The 23,309-nt window shown below is 40.6% G+C and overlaps 2 protein-coding genes and 1 pseudogene across 2 annotated transcripts; all 3 read right to left on the bottom strand.

The window, feature by feature from the left end:
* Positions 1-61: 61 nt before the first annotated feature.
* On the bottom strand, positions 62-1,099 carry LOC138377589 (olfactory receptor 11G2-like). The gene has a single exon (XM_069462668.1). The coding sequence runs from the start codon at positions 1,097-1,099 to the stop codon at positions 62-64; it is 1,038 nt and encodes a 345-aa protein (XP_069318769.1).
* A 9,412-nt stretch (positions 1,100-10,511) lies between these two features.
* Positions 10,512-15,830, bottom strand: LOC138398235 (olfactory receptor 11G2-like; annotated as a pseudogene).
* A 548-nt stretch (positions 15,831-16,378) lies between these two features.
* Positions 16,379-17,356, bottom strand: LOC138377582 (olfactory receptor 11G2-like). Its single transcript, XM_069462655.1, has one exon. The coding sequence runs from the start codon at positions 17,312-17,314 to the stop codon at positions 16,379-16,381; it is 936 nt and encodes a 311-aa protein (XP_069318756.1). The 5' UTR covers positions 17,315-17,356.
* Positions 17,357-23,309: the final 5,953 nt, after the last annotated feature.

Below are 23,309 nucleotides of genomic sequence, written 5' to 3'. Positions count from 1 at the left end.
TAAGTACAAGTTTAATTGCCTAAGGGCCTTTTTGATTAATATTTTATATTCTGGGGATATTTTATATTCCCAGAAATTTCTGCATTGCTTTTATCATATCTTTGTTCCTAAGACTATATATCAGAGGGTTTAAGAGTGGGGTCACAACAGAATAAAACAGAGTCACAATCTTCTGCATTCCAGCTTTATGCTCAGACATTGGGCTCCCATACATGACCAGCACTGAGCCATAGAACAGAGATACCACAGCTAGATGAGACCCACAGGTGGAGAAAGCCTTACTTCTCCCAGTGGCTGAAAGGACCCTCAACACAGCTCTCAGGACCAGTGCATAGGACCCCATAATAAAAAGAAAGGGAATAATGAGAGGCACAGGACTTAAGGTGGAGAAGACAAGCTCTATCACAGGAGATTTTTTGCAAGTGAGTGCTAGGACAGGACCTGGGTCACACAGGAAGTGGTCAATAACCCTGGATCCACAGAAGGTCATTTGTGAGATGATGATGATGGGGATTAAGAACCAGAGGAAACCAAGTACCCAGCAGTTGATCACAAGATTGGTGCAGAGACGTCTGGTCATAATGGTCGGATAGTGTAGAGGCCGGCAGATGGCAAGGTATCGATCAAATGCCATAACCCCCAGGAAAAAGCATTCGGTAGAACCCAAGGAGAAGAAGAAGTAGAACTGGAGAAAGCACCCAGAGAAGGAGATGACCTTGGTGTCAGAGAGGAAGTTGGCCAGCATGTTGGGGACCGTGGAGGTGACATAGCAGATCTCCAGGAAGGAGAAGTTGGCGAGCAGGATGTACATGGGTGTGTGGAGTCTCTGATCCCAGTGCACAGCACAGATGATGGAACCATTGCCCATGAGGGTGAGGAGGTAGACAGCAGAGAAGAGCACAAAGAGGAGGATCTGCCCCTCCCTGGGACAAGGGAAGCCCAGGAGGAGGAAGCCAGAGATGGTGCTGGAGTTGCTGGGGGTGTTGAAGATCTTCATGTGTCTGTGAGCTGTAAAAGCACGAGCAATTACTGGGTGACAGTGCAAAGCCAGTGGGGACTCTGAGTTACATTTAAAGTCATCTTGGGAAAGAAAATGCATATATATGTGTGTGTGTGTGTGTGTATCAATAGCCACTTTTTGTCTTCAAAACTGAAATGATGACCTGGGTTGATTCTCTGTTATTCATTTTTTCAACATGACCTCAAGAAAACTTTTGGTTAAAATCAATATGCTCTTATATATATTCTATAAAGTATAGAGTCTAATATAATCAGCAAACATGTGAATCAATAGCCTATACATATGTCCATAGATACACACGATAGGATATATATCTCTTTACCAAAGTGGGATTTCTTCCATGTTCCGAAGAGGCAACACCATTGCAGCTGTTTGTGTCAGAGGCTGCCTCAGACTGTGTAGCCATGCAACGTCAACCCATAGAACTTTTTGAATTACTTCTTTTATGTAAATTTTGATACTGGCCTTATTCCAAATTAAATGGTTAACTTATTAATTTAATGAATATTATCCACCAATTTCATGAATAAAACAGTCTAATCAAGTGGAGGAAGTTAGCTGTGGTTAGTTTCTCTTGTGTCAGAACAGCAGTCCTAGCCATCCACGGCGGACCAGACTGAAAGAATTATTAACCGGCCATGCTGAAACATGTCTGTGCTTGCCTGGAAAAGAGATGCGAATCTGCCTAGACCACAATTATAGATATAATTCTGTTCCCATAGTACACACTATAGATATTACTGATGACATGGAATTCTAAATAGCAGTGGTTTTGGTACAGGATGTTAAACTGAAACATTGGTCCATCTCTTAGTAACTGCTTGGGAACATGTCAAGACAGAGTGGCTTTTACTACAGTTGATCTTAGCCAAAGACAAGAAACAACTACAGTGGCTTTTAAAGGCTGAATATCTGCATAATGCCTTCCTTTTGCTCTAAATGATTTAGAATATCTTTGTTAAAGAATCAGGTACCCAGGCCTTGGAATGGGTTAGAGCCCTCTCTAAATGAGTGCATAAATCAGCAACCTAAAGTAAGTGTGTGCCCCCCTCTTCCATGTAAAATCCTTATTTGGCTTTTTAAAGTTTGACTCAGGGACCCAGGAAGTTGAAGGGTGGCAGAGGCTGCCACTTCGAAATATACCACTTTGGCATAAGGTTATTCTGAGCTGAAGGCAATTCAGAAAAAGAAGACACAAGAAAAGCTCTCTTTTATCCCTCTATTATTTGCCTAAAAGCAAGACATAAATTTATAAAGCCCTCCTCCCCCCTCTACCAGGAAGGACAGAAGTTAATTCCCAGAGAGAACTTTAAACCCTTATCAGCCTGCAGATGTCACTGGAGAACTCTATGTAACAATCCTAGTAACTGATCCTTATCTTCCATTAGTTCTCCCATACTATTTACCTTCCCATAATTTGCCCAGGAGACAGGAAGTCCTTTTTCTTTGCTTTATCACTTCTCTAAAAATTTATTGTTCTTTACTTAGGATACTATGTAAGCCCAACTTCTGTCCAGCCCTTTGAATTACTTATCTCCAAGTGCTCCCATGTGTTTTTGTGATGCACATGCTAATAAACTTCCGGTTTTCTCTTGCTAATCTATATTTTGTCAGTCTAATTCACAAGGCCCCAGGGAAGAACCTAGAAGGGTTGAGAGAAAAAGATTTTTTCCTCCCCTCTAGAGTCTACTAATTTCTTGGTAGGAATATATAAGTTCTGTAAAACCTATAGAAACAAGAGCAAAAGGTGGCAGTAGTTATGCTAACATGCTTCTCAAGCAAGGATGTGAGTGCTTAGAGTTTCCTGTTGGAAGAGGAATGCAATTTTGCTTGGTGTGGGATTGACAGAAGGAGTAATTATAACACAATATGTAATTGTAAAAAACACTCTCTGGGTAGTTTTAAACTCAGGGTTACCTGATTCTCATGGCATGAAAGATGCTTGTGATAAATATAATTTCCACAGGTTCTGCCAGACTCTATTGTAATGCATATAACTGAAACATGGTTTTAATAGACTTGGCTTTTGGTGGGAATAGGGTGGGATAGTTCTGGTACCTGCACCGTAAACTTCCATGTTCTATGTCTTTTTATTTTCTTCTCTGCTTTTAAAGTTGTTAGTCTAGGAGCCCAGTAAGTTTCTGAGAGCACATGTTTATCTTTCATTAAGGGGAGCTGCAAGCTGACAGCAGAAGAGTCTAACTTTTTTCTTTTTAAAGTCACTCCGTACCAGCTTCACTCATGACCAAGGACATTAAGCAGTTAGTAATTTCTGCAGCAGAGCTTAGGCTTTGTAGGATGTTTTAAAAGTTATGTTGGGGCTGGGGGTGGTGGCTCACGCATGTAATCCTAGTACTCTGGGAGGCCGAGGCAGGCAGATTGTTTGAGCTCAGGAGTTCAAGACCTGCCTGAGCAAGAGTGAGACCCCGTCTCCACTAAAAATAGAAAGAAATTAGATGGACAGCTAAAAATATATATAGAAAAATTAGCCGGGCATGGTGGCGCATGCCTGTAGTCCCAGCTACTCTGGAGGCTGAAGCAGGAGGATTGCTTGAGCCCAGGAGGTTGAGGTTGCTGTGAGCTAGGCTGATGCCATGGCACTCCAGCCCGGGCAACAGAGTGAGACTCTGTTCCCCGCCCTCTCCAAAAAAAGTTATTTTGGCATCACATGAGTCCAGTGCATAAACCTAATGACTTACTGATGAATTACTGATGAATATAAACACAAAAGAAGAATTCTGCTCGGATGTGTGAAGGTCCTTTATGGATTTTAAAAAAGATTAAGTCTATATGAAAGTACCAATTTGGAGGAATATAACTTTGCTATGATCAATTAAAGCCAACTGTTATGCATAATGCTTAGGTATTTTGGATAGGCTTTTTTTTTTTTTTTTTGCTGGTGGTCCTAAAATTTTATTTTAGAAGTAAACATCTGCTTAACAATCAATTAATTTCACCCTTGGATTAAATGCTCAGTCACCTCTTTTTTTTTTTTCGGTTGGAACTTATTTCAGTGTAGTATCTCTTTCTTTTCTTCTAACTTCACTTCTAATTCATCAAGAATTTCTGTTACTTTTGTCTCCAAAACAATTCTCACGCCTGCCTACTTCTCCCCATCTGCACTGCCAACATCCTAGTTCAAGCCACCATCTTTTCTCCCATGGACCATGTGATGCTGTCCTAACCAGCCTCCTGTTTCCTCTCTTGCTCCTCTACAACTTGTTTACTTGCCACAGCCAGAGTGAGTCTTTAGAAAAGGAAATTAGATCTGTCCCTTTCCTTGTGAAGAACAGGAATTGATAGTAGGAAAATGTATGCTCTCTTTGATTCTAACTGATGCTATTTGCTTCTCTGACTGTGCTTGCTTTTAGTTGTTTGATAAATATAGTTAATCAGAATGAAAAACAGGTTATAAGAGCAAGGGTAACTCCATGATAGGCTAGGCTTCCTGGATGTGAGAAGCTAACAGCCTAGTTCTGCTTCTGTATATATGGCTTGCTGGCTTGGTGCTTAGCTTAAGTGGAGCCATGGCAGGCTTCCCTAAAGTTAAAGAAAACAAGACCCCGGGGAGGTAACCGCAAGTTACTTCCTGATAAAGGGCTGGAGAGTCCAGGGGCCCTCCAACCAACTAAGTAGATAAGAAGGGCAAGACATGATCAGCGCATGAACGGCTTGTGCAGGGCGTGTGTTCCCAGGATCGCTTGTAACCAAAAACTAGAAGGTATGCAGCAACAGCCCTCCCCCTCCCCCCCGTCAGAGACTCTCCTCTTCCCCTAAATGACATTAACTACAACTGGTGCTGGCGCGAAAAGCCAGAAGCTTAGAGTCAACCAATCAGGAACCAACGCGATCAGCCACTTCTAAAAGAACAAATAAACTAAAGGGGGATGGAGTGCAGACCAGTATGTCGTGCGCAGACCAGGGTGTCGTGTGCAGACCAGTGTGTCGTGCGCAGACTAGTATGTCGTGTGCAGACTAACGTGTCGTGTGAAAACTAGCATACAGAAAAGTAAAAAGCTTAACCTTTACCCCAGGGCGGGGTCCTAGTTCGTGGAGAGGCCACTGCGTTGGTGCTCTGGGACTCGGACCCTACCTCAAGCTAGTCAATAAACTCCTTCGCCTTTTTGCAGCCTTGGTGACTCTGCCTCTCTGTTCCTGGGGCCGAGGGGAACCAGTTCTAACACTTACACAGAGATTTCAATCAGCTTCTCAATGCACTTAGAATATAATAAACCCTCTAAACTTGGTCTTTGATTTGACCCCTTTAATATCTCCAACTTCATCTCATGATTCTACTCATCAAACTCCCTTTCTTTCTTGCACACACAGTTGCAAACACACACATTGTTGCACAAAGGGGGCACATACACACTCCACTAATGCAAACACTCAAATATAAAATAAGGTTCATTGGAGAAAATACTTGGCATGCAGAGGGGTAACAGAGTGTACATCATCCCACGAGCTCTCCTGATCCCGCTGAGGAATGGGCGTATTTGGAATACACACACGTTAGCCAACATTTCAGTAGAAAGGCATTCACCTCTGTAATGCTCTTCAGCAGGAGTCAGTAAAGAGTTTCGTAAACTGTTTAGGCTTGTGGGCCATATAATCTCTGTTGAAACTACTCAGCTCTGCCGTCTTACTACAAATGCAGCCACAGACAATACTTAAATAAATGCATGTGACTGTGTTCCAATTAAACTTTATCATGTCCACTGAAATGTGAATTTCATATAATTTTCATGTGTCACAAAATCTTATTCTTTTATTGATTTTTAAACTTACATTGAAAATGTAAAAATAATTCTTAGCTCTATCTACAGCCATAGAAAAATAGGACGATTTGGCTCACTGGCCGTAGTTTGCTACCTCTGCTCTACATGTTTTTAGGGGAAGGAGAGTAAGAGCATCCATTTGACTGTGGAACAATGGCGCACAAACACGCACATGTGTGTATGTGCACAGGCACCCACGAACCTCACTCCTTCACACAGCACTTCAGCAATATAATATTAGCATTTTGGTTTCTAGAGAGAGCCAAGTACTTTCAGGACTCAGAGTCTTTGCTCCTGTCTTTCATGTTCACTCTTTATCACTTGTGCCCTGGACAGTCTGACAAAGACAGTAGCTATTTCACCAATATCTGTTAAAGAAGTGATTATCTGCACTGTTAAAAACAGAGAATATACATTGATGATAGATATTTATCAACTGCTTCACTTGAACTTCAAAAAACTTGTGAGATGAAATTTGAGGAAATGAAATATACAAGAAAAGGTCCAAAAGACCTGAGGGTACTAGAAGTGTTGGCCCGGACTTGAGAGGAATTCCATTCAAAGAATGCAATGGGAAATTGAATGTTCTGGGTGATAGAACACGTCCCACCCCATGTAATTTCCTCTCTGACTGTTAAAGATAAATGTGGTCTTGCATTTTTGGGTGTAGAAGTAAGAGAGGGAGAGCTGGATGGAAATTCTAGCTTCAGCGTTGTCACAAAGTTGCTCAGTGGCTCTAGTGGAGTCTCTTAACCTGTGTAAGCTTCATTTTCTTTACCTGAAATGGGAATTGGAGTATACGATTTTTAATCTCTTTTCATTATAAAATGCTTACTTCTATTTTAAGTATTGCACAAGTCTACATGATATCAAGACTTTATAGATCTAAAAGTGATGTTTTAGTTATATTTATGTCTAAGATGAAAACATTAGTTGAACTGTTTGTCACTTATGCATGAAGCCAAAAGATTCAGCCTAGCTCCTGCTCTCGCAATTTTCCAACAAAGCTTCCCTTGAAAATAAGAAGGTTGTGAGAATGATTCTCTTTGTATTATCACCATTTTATGCTTGATCTAATTAGATTAACAGAACATGAGAAAAAAATGATATTTCTAAGAAGAGCATGTTGTTACTCACCTTTTCTTCCTCAGCTCCTCTGTCCAGAGAGCAGCAGTGGTGTTTACCTGGCACAAGGCTAAGCTGGAGCTGTCCAACGTGCCAGGCAGATGCCCCTGAGCTGGCTGCAGAAGTGAGCGTGAATATGGGTACAGTGGTGCCAAAGCTGTGCTTATGTATACAGGATGCTTGGACGGAGTTAACTAAGATTCCAAACAAGAAAATAACACCTTCACCTTCTTATATTCCAGAAAGGTTGGGGTAGACCTATTTTAGGTTAGCCAGATCCTGTGCTATGTTATATGAGAGAAAGGCATTTCTCTGATAATTTATTTTTTTCCCAAGGTTAGTCCAAAAAGGCGCAATGGTGTAGAAGCATTATTGGCCTGATCACAATAGCACATTCGTCTCATTTGTTTAGAACCAGAGACTGTCACACCCATTTAATTTCTTCAAAGCCCTTGAAAAGAAGAACAATTTTCCCTTTTATGAGAAGTGTTAGGCAGCTATGGCATTGTAGAAAAGCAATGGATTTGGGGTAAGAATACTAGGGTTTGAATTATAGCTCATACTTTACCAATTTTGGAAACATTGTTCATTACATCATCTCATTCATGGACAAGGGGGGAATCCAAACTTGAAGTTTCTCTGCCAGTGTCTGGTTTTCTTGGAGAGGAGAGGTGGTCTTGTCTAGAGTAACCACCAGGGAACAAAGGAGCAGAAATAGGGTGAAGATCTCAGTGTGTACAGGAGGATGGAGGGATTATAAGCAGAGCCTTCAGGGAGTGGGCCCTGCTCCTCTGCTCAATAAGAATCAAATACAAGCTCTAGAGGGAGAACAGTGTTAGGAGACTGCCCTGTGCTAGGTTGTCCTTTCCTCTGGGGCCTGTCTTCTCTAGAGACCCATGGTGAGTCCTGCCTTTGTTTTCCAGTGGAGTAGAAAACATTACCTTTTCCAGCCCTAAACTTCTCAGGGATGTCATGAGATATAGGCAGTCTCTAAGCCCATTCATAGTGTCTACCAGGTGTCCGAGGGAAGTTTACCAAAGTAACACAGGGTGTGGTGTCTGCAGTGCAGGAAGCTGTTCACTGGGCAGCTCGTGAGTGGTGTCAGTTATGGGTTTGGGGACACGGCCTCCTCTGATTTTAAACACATGAGTATTTTTGCCATTAACTCCGGAGATTTAACTGTTTTCATCATACTAACAATATTAAAGTAGTCTTAGCTACCAAAAACTACACAACGACTGATAATTTTGTTTTGGCTGGGTTTATAGTGTTACAACTTTGTGTGAAATCCTGACACATTCAGATATGAAAATGATCGGACAAAAATATATCCTTACAATTTTGAAGACATTTTTCTTTTTTTTTTTAAGTTTTTTTTATTCCAACATATTTCGGATGTCATGGACATTTTTATTTTGTTTTACCAATAATTTTTTAAAAATGAGCTTATTTACAAAAGATTAATAAATTCATGTGAACTTGAAAAGCATTTGTGTTTATTTAATTTATGAGAGCTCCTTGTATTCATAAACCAATTTGGTACCATGTAGACTTAACACATAATACATTTACACACCCAAAACACATCTAAATACATACTCATATACACAAAGTTTCAATAGCTTTTATCTCAGAACTCCACTCATAAAATCCTCTGAAGTTCCTCATAAATATGAATCATTATGTTTCCGTTCTTCTGTTTCCCTTTCCAACAGCAGGCATCCCCCAATCTTGGCCAGGTTGACTCCATGGATGGAGATGTCTTTCAATCTCCCAGACCTTGGGACAGAGGTATCTTTTAACCTTTCATACCTTAAAACCTGCCACAAGAGAAAGTATCGTTGGAAGTGATTTCAACCCCCCAGACCTTGGACTTTGCTGATAATACTATCAGCAGCAAATTTAAAGTAGGCAAAAAAAACAAAAAACAAAAAAAACCAAAAAGTAGAGTAGGCTGAGGTTATTGGGGGAAAAAGGTATATTTATCATAGTTTTACCTATATTTCTCTTTTTATCAATAAAATAGAATATGTTTTCACATGTTAGTAGCCATTATTATTGACTTTTTCATATATTTTGCACTTTTATTATTGTATCAATGATATTTTTCTTATTGATCTGAAGATTATATATATATATTTGTATCAGAGATATTCTGTTGTTTATAATTGATCTTAGCATGAAGAATGTTCTGGAAGACAGAAATATAAGCTTAACTAAAGGAGTAAAGACAATTTGTTATTGTTGAAAGGGTAATGGAAAACTTCAGGTTTTGCTCTAGGATTGTGACCTTGTGTAACTTGTTAGGGCAAATACAAGTAAAAAATAAGAGGCCTAATTATCCCTGTTCAAAATTAGGGAAGAGATTTTCTCCTCTCCCTTTGCTTAGAGTATTTGCTTTAGAAAACTTGTAATTAAGTTCTTTCTGTTTCTTCAAAAGCTGTATATAAATCTTTTAAAAACTAAATAAGCCTCTTGCCAGCTTTCTGACCGAGGAATATCTTTCTCAAGGATTTGGGAACAGAGAACACAGTGTTCCCACCTCTCAGTTTCTGTGAAAGGGTAAGTGCCTAACATTGGTGGCCTCACTTCCAAGTTGCAAAATTATTTCCTGTCATAAAGATATGAATTTATTTTTCCTTTGTATAAAGACAACTAGAAAATATAGATGGCCACCCAACTACTGAGTGAACTATGTGTGACAAATCATGCTGTCAAGTCCTTTTGAGGACTAGTTATTGTTTTTCTTGAGAATATGTAGGTCATGGGTTGTATTTGCTTTGCTACAGAAAGGGTCAGCTGTCCTTCTCCCATGCAAGTACTAACCAGGCCCAACCCTGCTTAGCTTCTGAGATCAGATGAGATCAGTTGAGTTCAGGGTGGTATGGCTGCAGACCAGATGTCCTTCTATCTTTGCAATGTCTTAGCAGATTGTCTGTGATGCACATGACATTCTGGTTTAATGTTTATGCAGTAACATTTATTTTTTCTCTTTTACCTTTATGGAAAAGTTTTCTGGGTTGGCAGATTTGTTTTTAATTATATTTCCCCAGCAAACTTAACTCAATTTTTTTCAATCTATAGCTTTATCATTTGTAATATTAGGAAGATGAAGAGATCTCTTAAGCCCTAAAAATTCTGGGGAAAAAATCTACTATAGTATATAAAGTTCAAAAATAATATGAGTAACTGAGTAATATGTTAGTTTTTTTCTTCTTTTTTTTTTTGAGACAGAGTCTCGCTCTGTCACCTGGGCTAGAGTGCCATGGTGTCAGCCTAGCTCACAGCAACCTCAAACTCCTGGGCTCAAGCAATCCTACTGCATCAGCCTCCCGAGTACCTGGGACAACAGGCCCATGACACCACGCCTGGCTAATTTTTCTATTTTTAGTGGAGATAGGGACTCCCTGTAGCTCAGGCTGGTCTCAAACTACTGAGCTCAAGGGATTCTCCTGCCTTGGCCTCCCACAGGGCTATGATTACATGTGTGAGCCACCACGCCAGGCCAATTAGTTTTTTTTTTTTTAAATAAGGAAATTAAAAATACATTCTGTCTCTCAAAATCTTTTAAACTAAGACTCTTAATTTTATGTGCCCAGTAATTTCTTCATTTCATGTTTCATATCTTTGCTACTCAGACTGTGTATTACAGGGTTAATGAGTTGAGTCATCACAGAATAAAACAAAGTCACAATTTTCTGCATTCCAGCCTTATGCTTGGATGTTGGGCTCATGTACATGACCATCACTGAGCCATAGAAAAGAGAAACTATAGCCAGTTGGGACCCACAGGTGGAGAAAGCCTTTCTTCTGCCATCTGCTGAAGGGACCCTCAACACAGCTATCAGGACCAGAGCATAGGACCCCACAATGAAGAGAAAGGGAATAAATAAAAGTAGAGAACTTAAGGTGGAGATAGTGAACTCTGTTACAGGGGCTCTGGGACAGGTAAGCGCTAGCAGAGGATCTGGGTCACATAGGAAGTGGTGAATAATCCTAGATCCACAGAAGGTCATTTTGGAGATAATGATGATGGAGATTAAGAACCAGAGGAAACCAAGTACCCAGCAGCTGATCACAAGATTGGTGCAGAGACGTCTGGTCATAATGGTCGGATAGTGTAGAGGCCGGCAGATAGCAAGGTATTCATCAAACGCCATAACCCCCAGGAAAAAGCATTCAGTAGATCTCAAGGAGAAGAAGAAGTAGAACTGGAGAAAGCACCCAGAGAAGGAGATGACCTTGGTGTCAGAGAGGAAGTTGGGTAGCATGTTGGGGACCATGGAGGTGACATACCAGATCATCAGGAAGAAGTTGGCGAGCAGGATATACATGGGTGTGTGGAGTCTCTGATTCCAATGCACAGCACAGATGATGGAACCATTGCCCATGAGGGTGAAGAGGTAGACAGCAGAGAAGAGCACAAAGAGGAGGATCTGCCCCTCCCTGGGAGAAGGGAAGCCCAGGAGGAGGAAGCCAGAGATGGTGCTGGCGTTGCTGGGGGTGTGAAGATCTTCATGTGTCTGTGAGCTGTAAAAGCACCAGCAACTACTGGGTGACAGTGCAAAGACAGTGGGGACTCAGAGTTACATTTAAGCCATCCTGGGGAATGGAATAAACACACACATCAATAGTAACTATTTTTGTGTAATCCTGAAATATTGTGCTATTGGACAATAGTCATTGGTCTATAAAATTCACGAGAAGTCTGTATCAGTGGGTAGACACAGAAGTTTCCTTATTGGGAAATGTATGGAAACAGGCATAATATGTACATATACAGTTTAATAAATGAGTATGAAGGAAATACCACTGAGGTCAAGAAATGGAATATCATTTGACTCCTAGAATCTTTCCATATGCTCCATCCTCATCACTATGTCTGCCTCTCTGTGTCTCCAATCATAATATTCTGTTTTCCTTATTATCATCACCTCTTGAATTTCTTTATAATTTAACAACTAAATATGCACCCCTAAAGAATAAAACAATATCTAGTTTTGCCTGTTTTCGTGCTTTGCACAAATGAAATCGTAGTGTTGTCCTTTTGAATGATTTCTTTGGTTCAACAGTAAGGTTTTGAAATTCCTGTTGTTATATGTATCTGTAGTTTGCCCATGTTTATTGCCCCTGTTATCAGTTTCTTGGAGCTCTTTCAGAAGATATCACACACATTTACATGGAAGGTAGCTACAGTACACTACAAATCACTTTTCTATTTTCACTTATTATGTCTTGGAGATATTACATATCATTACATATGGAATTGCTTCATATTTTATAAGTTGAAGACATAGTATTCCATTGTATGACTGACCAAATCTTATTTATGTAGCCTTGTATTCATGGGAACTGAGGTTAGTCTCAATATTTTGCTATTACGGCAATTCTGCAGTGAATAGTCTGTACTTTCATTATTTGCTACATGAGTGAGGATATTTGTAGGCTAAACACCTTAGAAGTTGAACTGATGGGTTAAAGAGTGTGTGTCTTCGGGACTTTGACAGCGGTTGCCTGGTCACCCCAGATAGTTTGTGAACGTGTACTCCTACCAGCTAAGTGTGAGCGAGCCCATTTCACCATCCTGAACTATATAACGTATTACCAAACTTCTTGATCTTTCTCAATCTAATAGGTTAAAAATGAGATACTATTATAGGCTTATTCTACCTTTATCTTTTTATGAATGAGTTAGTGCTCTTTGTACATGTTCAAGGGTCTTTTCTGGATGTTATTTGTTTATATCCTTTTGCTTATTTTCCTACTGGGATGTTGTTCTTCTACCGTGTTATAGAGCTTTATGTACGTTAAGGGAACAAACTTATTGTGACATGATTGGCAAATAAGTGACAAGTCCTAAGGATAGAAATACAGGGTTAGTTAGTAAAGAAAAAACAACTTGGGTTAGTCAAAAGGGTGGTGGATGGAACATTTTTTTTTTATCCTTACACTTATTATCCTCAGGAAATTGCTCACTGATTTCCAGTCCTGATTTTCTTCACCTGAAAAGTAGGTATTTGGATGAGTGAAGACACTTTAATCATAGCCCTTTTCAGTCAAGGCCTAGGAGACAGTTCAAGGAGAACTACCCCAGGTTTCTAATACAAGTTCTGAGTAGATATTTTTACTGATCTACAATTGCTGGTTACCTTCTATAACAAAAAAGGTATAAATCTGTGGTTTGGGTTTTACCCCTTGTTTTACTGTAAGTGACCTTCCCTCTCGGCTTGCAGGGTTAAGTGTCCTCAGGGATTCTTTGCTGGTTGCAATGAAAAGCAAAGCAGGTTTACATCCCAGACTTGTGTTTACAGCAGCCTCTATCTCCACCTGTCTCTCTGATTTGTGCATTTTTGCACACTTCTGTTACAAGATCATCTTCTGAAAGTGAGGGGAGAGGTGAGAATGTATGGAATTTAGATATAATAGAAAAGACTCTCTGGTTATGGTCATGACTGAGCAGCTTGTATTAAACCCAAAGTAACTTCCATCAAAAGTAACTATAAAATCTGGACAAAACACGTAAGGCAACTATTCGACGGTTCTGGGGAGCAACTGACATAGAAAGACTTCAGGGGTTACAATGCCAAGATGAAGGGAAGAACAAGGAGGTGAGTTCCACACTCATCACGTGTTTCTCCCTGAGGACATGTGAGAACTCACTGGGCAGGGGAAGTGTGAGGATGTGGAGGCATGTGGGAAAGAATTGGGGAAGGGGGGAACAGAGGCTGAGCAGTGAAGGAAATTAGTAATAGTTTTACTCCAAAATATGTCATTTTGACATACGGGATTGACTGAAAGAGCCTCCAGATCTGTGTGACCTCCTCTACCCCCATCACCTGCTCTCCCAAAATCTTTGAAGTCTCTATATCTGCCTGAGATCCAGACCTACCAAGGAAAACAATTGTCTTTCCTTCGTCTATCTTTTGCAGGAAGGAAGATCAAGAATACAACCAGACCTGGTCCAGTCCATTTAAAAAATAATTCCTGTCTCTCAGGTTAATTTAGTTTCCAAAACGAATAATTGACAAGTCAATCTGTTTCCCCCATCCATTCATTCTCCTAAGTATCTATTCATCCTCCCCAGTGATCACTTACTGCCCCTCAACAGAATTACCTATATTCCTCATCTCCTCCTCCCGCCTCTAAAATGAGAGTATATAAACTTCTGGACCCCATTTGGATATTGGGTAATCACTCTGTGATTCTCCCCGTGTGCATGGTAAATAAATTTGTAATCCCTGTTTCTTATTAATCTGCCTTATTGGGAGTTGATCTTTCAATGAAGCTTCCAGGTGCAGAGGGGAAGTTTTACCTTCTCCCTCACAGCAGAAAGCACTGAACTGAGGCGATAAAGGCTTTGGAGTTTGTAGCTGCCAAAGCAGCTGTTGTTTGAGAAACAAATAGAGGAGGAACACAGAAGTGAGGTTCAAACCCTGACGCAATCTCCCTTTAAGGCATTTTGAATTTCTAAACTGTTCATGTGAAAGATGAGATTTCAAAATAACTAGCAGAAGCTAGGAGTCTAAAGAGCTAAGCAACTCTATCCAGAATAAAAGGGATTCCATATTATCATCATTTCTTATAGTTGGGTAATTCTCCATGGTATCCATATACCACAATTTACTAATCCACTCATGAATTGATGGGCATTTGGGTTGTTTCCACATCTTTGCAATTGTGAATTGTGCTGCTATTAACATTTGGGTGCAGGTGTCTTTCTTATAGAATAACTTTTGTTCTTTTGGGTAGATGCCCAATAATGGGATTGCTGGATTGAATGATAGGTCTACTTGAATCTGTTTAAGGTATCTCCATATTGCTTTCCACAGCGGTTGCACTAGTTTGCAGTCCCACCAGCAGTGTATGAGTGTTCCTGTGTCTCCACATCCACACCAATGTGGCATATGTATACCATGGAGTATTACTGAGCTATAAGAAATAACGGTGATGTAGAATCTCTTTTGTTCTCCTGGAGAGAGTTGGAACCCATTCTATTAAGTGAAGTATCCCAAGAATGGAAAAATAAACACCACATGTGCTCACCAGCAAATTGGTTTCCGTGATCATCACCTAAGTGCACTTTTGGGAATAACACCAATTGAGTATAAGACAGAGGTGGGGGGTGGGGGAGGGGATGGGTGTATACCTACATGATGAGTGCGATGTGCACTGTCTGGTGAATGGACACGCTTGAAGCTCAGACTCGGGGGGATGGGGGGTGTGGAATATATATAACCTGAACGTTTATACCCCCATTATAAGCTGAAATTAAAAAAAAAAAAAAAAGCTAAGCAGAAGTTTCAGGAGTAAAGGTGCTACTGGACTTCAGGTTCTTGGTACCCAAGTGAATAGAAATTGGCATGAGACCAGGAAGATTTACACAGGCAAGACTATTACTTGGGCTTTTTGTTCAAACAACAAGGGAGGCAGTGCTGGTTAAGGGGGCAAGCACACTGGTTCTCCAAACAAAGGGGTGCGGACCTTTCACAAGGTGGTAGAGAGGGAAGTAGGTGTCAGCTTTGAAGTCATCACATGTAGAGGCAGTGTTATGTTGGCAGCTGTGTACTTGACAGTCATGCTCTTCATGTGTCACAGGTGTCATTAGCATTTTACATCTCCAGCCCAGGATGTGTTTTTTAGCATTAAAATGAGATTATAATGAGGGAAAAGTCAGAGTAAAGTCAGTATGGGTTTTTTTTTCTGGCTTGAGGTGGTTGGATTTCTTTGCAGCCAGGTTCCTCATGAGCTGATGTCAGCATCTTGCTTCAGTGGTCCTGGAAGACATTACTCAAGAGACAGACAATTTGGCCCCCTCCTTACATAGGTATGGTCTGAATTCCAGTGCCTAGGAGGTCATTTGCTTTTTTCGCTTCTATAGTTAAATAGGCTGAGTCATTCTGCCCCATGTTGCCCCCCTTGGTCAGAAGTGAGGTCCAAGTTCTGTCCCTATGCTGTCTCAGAGGGGTTCGAGTAGTACACAAATAGGAGGTCAGGACCTACTAAAGTGGAGGGGCCTCCAAACAGTCCAGGTGTGCAACTGAGATCTCAGAAAGACCATGTTCCTGGAGTAAGAGCCACAGCCTAGGAGTAAGACTCAAACTAGCATAGACCATTTTAAAAACACCTAAAAATAATCCTTAAGTGGAATCAAAGGGATCTGCCTTTGGTCTGTCTACTTGACAGAAGAAAACTTAACCATTTTTGAGTTACTATATCCATTGTCTTTACAATTTTTAAAATACGATGTCCAGGAGTCAATTAAAAATAATTGAATCATGCTAAGCAGCGGGATATGATCAAGATCGAAAAGAAGAAATAACAGAAACATGCTCATAGGTGTTTCAGCTTTTTGTCAATACTAAGGCGAACAATTATCTGAATAAAACCAGGTGTTTTCAACCTGAAAAGAAGTTAAGTACAAGTTTACTTGTCCAAGGGCCTTTTTGTTAATACTTTATATTCCCAGAAATTTCTGCATTGCTTTTATCATATCTTTGTTCCTAAGACTATATATCACAGGGTTTATGAGTGGGGTCACAACAGAATAAAAGAGAGTCACAATCTTCTGCATTCCGGCTTTATGCTCAGACGCTGGGCTCCCATACATGATGACTATTGAGCCATAGAACAGAGACACCACAGCTAGATGAGACCCACAGGTGGAGAAAGCCTTTTTCCTTCCAGCAGCTGAAGGGAGCCTCAACACAGCTCTCAGGATCAGAGCATAGGTCCCCATAATAAAGAGAAAGAGAATAATGACAGGCAAAGGACTTAAGGTGGAGAAGGCAAGCTCTGCCACAGGAGATTTTTTGCAAGTGAGTGCTAGAAGAGGACCTGGATCACACAGGAAGTGGTCAATAATCCTGGATCCACAGAAGGTCATTTGTGAGATGATGATGATGGGGATTAAGAACCAGAGGAAACCAAGTACCCAGCAGTTGATCATAAGATTGGTGCAGAGACGTCTAGTCATAATGGTCGGATAGTGTAGAGGCCGGCAGATGGCAAGGTATCGATCAAATGCCATAACCCCCAGGAAAAAGCATTCGGTAGAACCCAAGGAGAAGAAGAAGTAGAACTGGAGAAAGCACCCAGAGAAGGAGATGACCTTGGTATCAGAGAGGAAGTTGGCCAGCATGTTGGGGACTGTGGAGGTGACATACCAGATCTCTAGGAAGGAGAAGTTGGCGAGCAGTATGTACATGGGTGTGTGGAGTCTGTGATCCCAGTGCACAGCACAGATGATGGAACCATTGCCCATGAGGGTGAGGAGGTAGACAGCAGAGAAGAGCACAAAGAGGAGGATCTGCCCCTCCCTGGGACAAGGGAAGCCCAGGAGGAGGAAGCCAGAGATGGTGCTGGAGTTGCTGGGGGTGTTGAAGATCTTCATGTGTCTGTGAGCTGTAAAAGCACCAGCAATTACTGGGTGACAGTGCAAAGGCAGTGGGGACTCAGAGTTACATTTAAAGTCATCGGGGCTGGGCGTTGTGGCTCATGCCTGTAATCCTAGCACTCTGGGAGGCCGAGGCGGGTGGATCGCTCGAGGTCAGAAGTTCGAGACCAGCCTGAGCAAGAGTGAGACCCTGTCTCTACTAAAAAAGAGAAAGAAATTATCTGGCCATCTAAAATATATATAGAAAAAAATTAGCCGGACATGGTGGCGCATGCCTGTAGTCCCAGCTACTCGGGAGGCTGAGGCAGTAGGATCGCTTAAGCCCAGGACTTTGAGGTTGCTGTCAGCTAGACTGATGCCACGGCACTCACTCTAGCCCTGGCAACAAAGCAAGACTCTGTCTCAAAAAAAAAAAAAAAAAAAAGTCATCTTGGGAAAGAAAATGCATATATGTGTGTGTGTGTGTGTGTGTGTGTATATGTGTGTGTGTATATATGTATATATCAGTAGCCACTTTTTTTCTTCAAAACTGAAATGATGACCTGGGTTGATTCTCTGTGATCATTCAGTTTTTCACCATAAGTTTAAGAAAACTTTTGGTTAAAATCGATAAGCTCTTATATGTATTCTATTCAGTGTAATGTCTATTAAAATCATCAAGCATCTTTATTGCACTCTCCTTCAAGAGCGTATACATATATGTATATATGTATGCACTCACATATACAGAATATATATCTTTACAAAAGTGGGATTTCTTCCATGTTCAGAAGAGGCAACGCCATTGCAGCTGTTTGTGTCAGAGGCTGCCTCAGACTGTGTAGCCATGCAACATGAACCCATAGAACTTTCTGAATTACTTCTTTTATGTAACTTTTGACACTGGCCTTATTCCAAATTAAATGGTTAACTTACCAGTTTAATAATATTGTCCACTGATTTCATGAATAAAACAGTCAAATCATGTGGAGAAAGTTAGCTGTGGTTAGTTTCTCTTGTGTCATTATGGCAGTCCTAGCCATCCACAGCGGAACAGGCTGGAAGAATTATTAACTGGTCATGCTGAAACATGTCTGTGCTTGCCTGGAAAAGAGATGCGAATCTGCTTAGACCACAGTTATAGACATAATTCTATTCCAATAATACAAACTATGGATATTACTGATGACATGGAATTCTAAATAGCAGTGGTTTTGTACCGGATGTTAAACTAAAACTTTGTCCATTTCCTACTAAGTGCTTGGGAATATGTCAAGGCAGAGTGGCTTTTACTACAATTGATCTTACCACAGGCAAGAAGCAATTAGAGTGGCTTTTAAAAGCTAAATATCTGCATACTGCCTTTCTTTTGTTCTAAGTGAGTTAGAATACCTTTGTTAAACAATCATGTACCCAGGCCTTGGAATGGGTTAGAGCCTTCTCTAAATAAGTGCATAAATCAGCGACCTAAAGTAAGTCTGTGCCCCCCCTTCTATGTAAAATCCTTATTTTGCTTTTTAAAGTTTGGCACAGGGACCCAGGGAGTTGAAGAGTGGCAGAACCTGCCACCTCAAAATATACCACTTTGGCAGAAGATTATTTTGACCGAAGGCAATTGAGAAAAAGAAGACACAAGAAAAGCTCTCTTTTATCCCTCTATTATTTGCCTAAAAGCGGGACATAAATTTATAAAGCCTACCCCGCCCTCTACCAGGAAGGACAGAAGTTAATTCCCAGAGACAACTCTAAACCCTTATCAGCCTAGAGATGTCACTGGAGGAGTCTATGTAACAATCGTACTAACTAATCCTTATCTTCCATTAGTTCTCGCATACTATTTACCTTCGCATAATTTGCCCTAAAGACAGGAAGTCCTTTTTCTTTGCTTTCTGACTTGTCTAAAAATTTATTGTTCTTTACTTAGGATACTCTGGAAGACCAACTTGTAACCTTGTAACCAGCCCTTTGAATTACTTATCTCGGAGTGCTTCCATGTGTTTTAGTGATGCACATGCTAAGAAACTTCTGTTTTTCTCTTGGTAATCTGTATTTTGTCAGTCTAATTAATAGGGCCACAGCGGAAGAACCTAGAAGAATTGAGGGAAAAAGATTTCTTCCTCCCCTCTAGAGTCTACTAATTTCTTGGTAGGAATATATAAGTTCTGTAAAACCTATAGAACCAAGAGCAAAAGGTGACAGCAGTTAAGCTGACATCCTTCTCAAGCATGGATGTGAGTGCTTAGAGTTTCCTGTTGGAAGAGGAATGCAGTTTTGCTTGGTGTGGGATGGACAGAAGGAGTAATTATAACACAATATGTTATTAAAACAAACACTTTCTGGGTAATTTTAAATTCAGGGTTACCTAATTCTCATGGCATGAAAGATGCTTGGGGTGAATATAATTTCCACAGGTTCTGCCAGACTCTATTTTAATGCATATAACTGAAACAGGGTTTTAGTAGACTTGGCTCTTTGTGGGAATAGGGTGGGATAATTCTGGTACCTGCACCATAAACTTCCATGTTCTGTGTCTTTTTATTTTCTTCTCTGCTTTTAAAGGTATTAGTCTAGGAGCCCAGTAAGTTTCTGAGAGCACATGTTTATCTTTCATGAAGGGGAGTTGCAAGCTGACAGCAGAAGAGTCTAACTTTTTTCTTTTTAAAGTCGCTCTGTACCAGCTTCACTCATGACCAAGGACATTAGGCCGTGAGTCATTTCTGCAGCAGTCCTTAGTCTTTGTAGGGTGTTTTAAAAGTTATGTTGGCATCACAAGAGTCCAGTGAATAAACTTAATGACTTACTGATGAATATAAACACAAAAGAAGAATTCTGCTCAGATGTGTGAAGGTCCTGGATGGATTTTAAAAAGATTAAGTCTATATGACAAGTACTAATTCGGAGGAATATAACTTTACTATGATCAATTAAAACCAACTGTTACTCGTAACGCTTAGGTATTTTTGGATAGGGTTTTCTTCTTGCTGGTGTTCCTAAAATTTCATTTTAGGAGTAAACATATGTTTAACAATCAATTAACTTGACCCCTTGGATTAAATGCTTAGTGACCTCTTTTTTTTTTTTTTTTTTGGGAGGAACTTATTTCAGTGTAGTATCTCCTCCTTTTCCTCTACCTTCACATCTAGTTCATCAACAATTTCTGTTAGTTTTGTCTCCAAAACAATTTTTACATCTGCCTACTTCTCCTCATCTGCACTGCCAACATCCCAGTTCAAGCCACCATCGTTTCTCCCGTGGACCATGTGATGCTGGCCTAACAAGCCTCCTGTTTCCTCTCTTGCTCCTCTACAACTTGTTTACTTGCCACAGCCAGAGTGAGTCTTTAGAAAAGGAAATTAGATCTGTCCCTTTTCTTGCACAGAGATTTCAATCAGCTTCTCAATGCACTTAGAATAAAATAAACCCTCTAAACTGTGGTCTTTGATTTGACCCCTTTAATATGTCCAACTTCATCTCATGATTCTATTAATCAAAGTCTATCTCTCTTGCACACACACAGTTGCAAACACACACATTGTTGCACAAAGGGGGGGGGCACACCACACTCCACTAATGGAAACACTCAAATATAAAATAGGGTTCATTGGAGAAAACACTTGGCAGGCAGAGGGGTAACAGAGTGTACATCATCCCACGAGCTCTCCTGGTCCCACTGAGGAGTGGACATATTTGGAATAAACACACATTAGCCAACATTTCAGTCGAAAGGGATCCACCTCTGTAATGGTCTTCACCAGGGGTCAGTAAACATTTCCTTAAACAGTTTAAGCTTGTGGGCCATATAGTCTCTGTTGAAACTACTCAGCTCTGCCGTCTTACTGCAAATGCAGCCACAGACAATACCTAAATAAATACATGTGACTGTGTTCCAATAAAACTTCATCATGTCCACTTAAATGTGAATTTCATATAATTTTCATGTGTCACAAATCTTTTCTTTTATTGATTTTTAAACTTACATTGAAAATGTAAAAATAGTTCTTAGCTCTCTGGCCATGGAAAAATAGGCCGATTTGGCTCACTGGCCGTAGTTTGCTACCCCTGCCCTGCATGTTTTTAGGGGAAGGAGAGTAAGAGCATCCATTTGACTGTGGAACAATGGCGCACAAACACGCACACGTGTGTATGTGCACAGGCACCCACAAACCTCACTCCTTCACACAGCACTTCAGCAATATAACATTAGCATTTTGGTTTCTTGAAGGAGCCAAGTACTTTCAGGACTCAGAGTCCGTGCTCCTGTCTTTCATGTTCACTCTTTATCACTTGTACCCTGGACAGTCTGACAAAGATAGTAGCTATTTCACAAATATCTGTTAAAGAAGTGATTATGTGCACTGTTAAAAACAGAGAATATACATCGATAATAGAGATTTATCAATTGCTTCACTTGAACTTCAAAAAACTTGTGAGATGAAATTTGAGGAAATGAAATATACAAGAAAAGGTCCGAAGGACCTGAGGGTACTAGAAGTGTTGGCCTGGACTTGAGAGGAATTCCATTCAAAGAATGCAATGGGAAATTGAATGTTCTGGGTGATAGAATATGTCCCACCCCATGTAATTTCCTCTCTGACTGTTAAAGATAAATGTGGTCTTGCATTTTTGGGTGTAGAAGTAAGAGAGGGAGAGCTGGATGGAAATTCTAGCTTCAGTGTTGTGACAAAGTCGCTTAGTGGCTCTATGGGGTCTCTTAACCTGTGTAAGCTTCATTTTCTTTACATGAAATGGGAGTTGGATTATATGATTTTTAATCTCTTTTCATTATAAAATGCTTGCTTCTATTTTAAGTATTGCACAAGTCTACATGATATCAAGACTTTATGGGTCTAGAAGTGATGTTTTAGTTATGTTTATCTCTAAGAGGAAAACATTAGTTGAACAGTTTCTCACTTATACGTGAAGTCAAAAGATTCAGGCCAGCTCTTGCTCTAGCAATTTTCCAACAAAGCTTCCCTTTAAAACAAGATGGTTATGAAAATGATTCCCTGTGTATTATCACCATTTGATGCTTGATCTAACTAGATTAACAGTACATGAAGAAGAAATGATATTTGTAAGAAGAGCATGTTGTTACTCACCTTTTCTTCCTCAGCTCCTCTGCACAGAGAGCAGCAGTGGTGTTTACCTGGCACAAGGCTAAGCTGGAGCTGTCCAACGTGCCAGGCAGATGCCCCTGAGCTGGCTGCAGAAGTGAGAGTGAATATGGGGATAGTGGTGTCAAAGCTGTGCTTATGTATACAGGATGCTTGGAAGCAGTTAGCTAACTTTCCAAACAAGAAAACAACGGCTTCATCCTCATCATATTGCAGAAAGGTTGGGATACACCTAGTTTAGTTTAGCCAGATCCTGTGGTATGATATATGAGAGAAAGGCATTTCTCTGATAATTTATTTTTTTCCCAAGGATAGTCCAAAAGGGCACAATGATGTAGAAGCATTATTGGCCTGATCACAATAGCACATCTGTCTTCATTTGGTGTGGACCAGAGACTGTCACACCCATTCAATTTCTTCAAAGCCCTTGAAAAGGAGAACAATTTTCCCTTTTAGGAGAAGTGTTAGGCAGCTATGGCATTGTAGAAAAGCAATGGATTTGGGGTAAGAATACTAGGGTTTGAAATATAACTCATACTTTACCAATTTTGGAAACATTGTTCATTATATCATCTCCTTTCATGGAAAAGGTGGGAATCCAAACTTGAAGTTTCTCTGCCAGTGTCTGGTTTTCTTGGAGAGGAGAGGTGGTCTTGTCTACATTAACCATCAAGGAACAAAGGAGCAGAAATAGGGTGAAGATCTCAGTGTTCACAGGAGGATGGAGGGATTATAAGCAGATCCTTCAGGGAGTGGGCCCTGCTCCTCTGCTCAATAAGAATCAAATACCAGCTCTAGAGGGAGAGCAGTGTTAGGAGACTGCCCTGTGCTAGGTCGTCCTTTTCTCTGGGGCCAGTCTTCTCTAGAGACCCATGGTGACTCCTGCCTTTGTTTTCCAA

Source organism: Eulemur rufifrons, chromosome 2 (assembly GCF_041146395.1).
Source record: "Eulemur rufifrons isolate Redbay chromosome 2, OSU_ERuf_1, whole genome shotgun sequence".
Taxonomy (NCBI): Eukaryota; Metazoa; Chordata; class Mammalia; order Primates; family Lemuridae; genus Eulemur; species Eulemur rufifrons.
This window is presented reverse-complemented; position numbering and strand designations above follow the sequence as displayed.

Excerpts from the sequence above, each read along its gene's own strand:
- LOC138377589 (XM_069462668.1), bottom strand. The coding sequence starts at position 1,099 with ATGCATTTTCTTTCCCAAGATGACTTTAAATGTAACTCAGAGTCCCCA.
- LOC138377582 (XM_069462655.1), bottom strand. The coding sequence starts at position 17,314 with ATGAAGATCTTCAACACCCCCAGCAACTCCAGCACCATCTCTGGCTTC.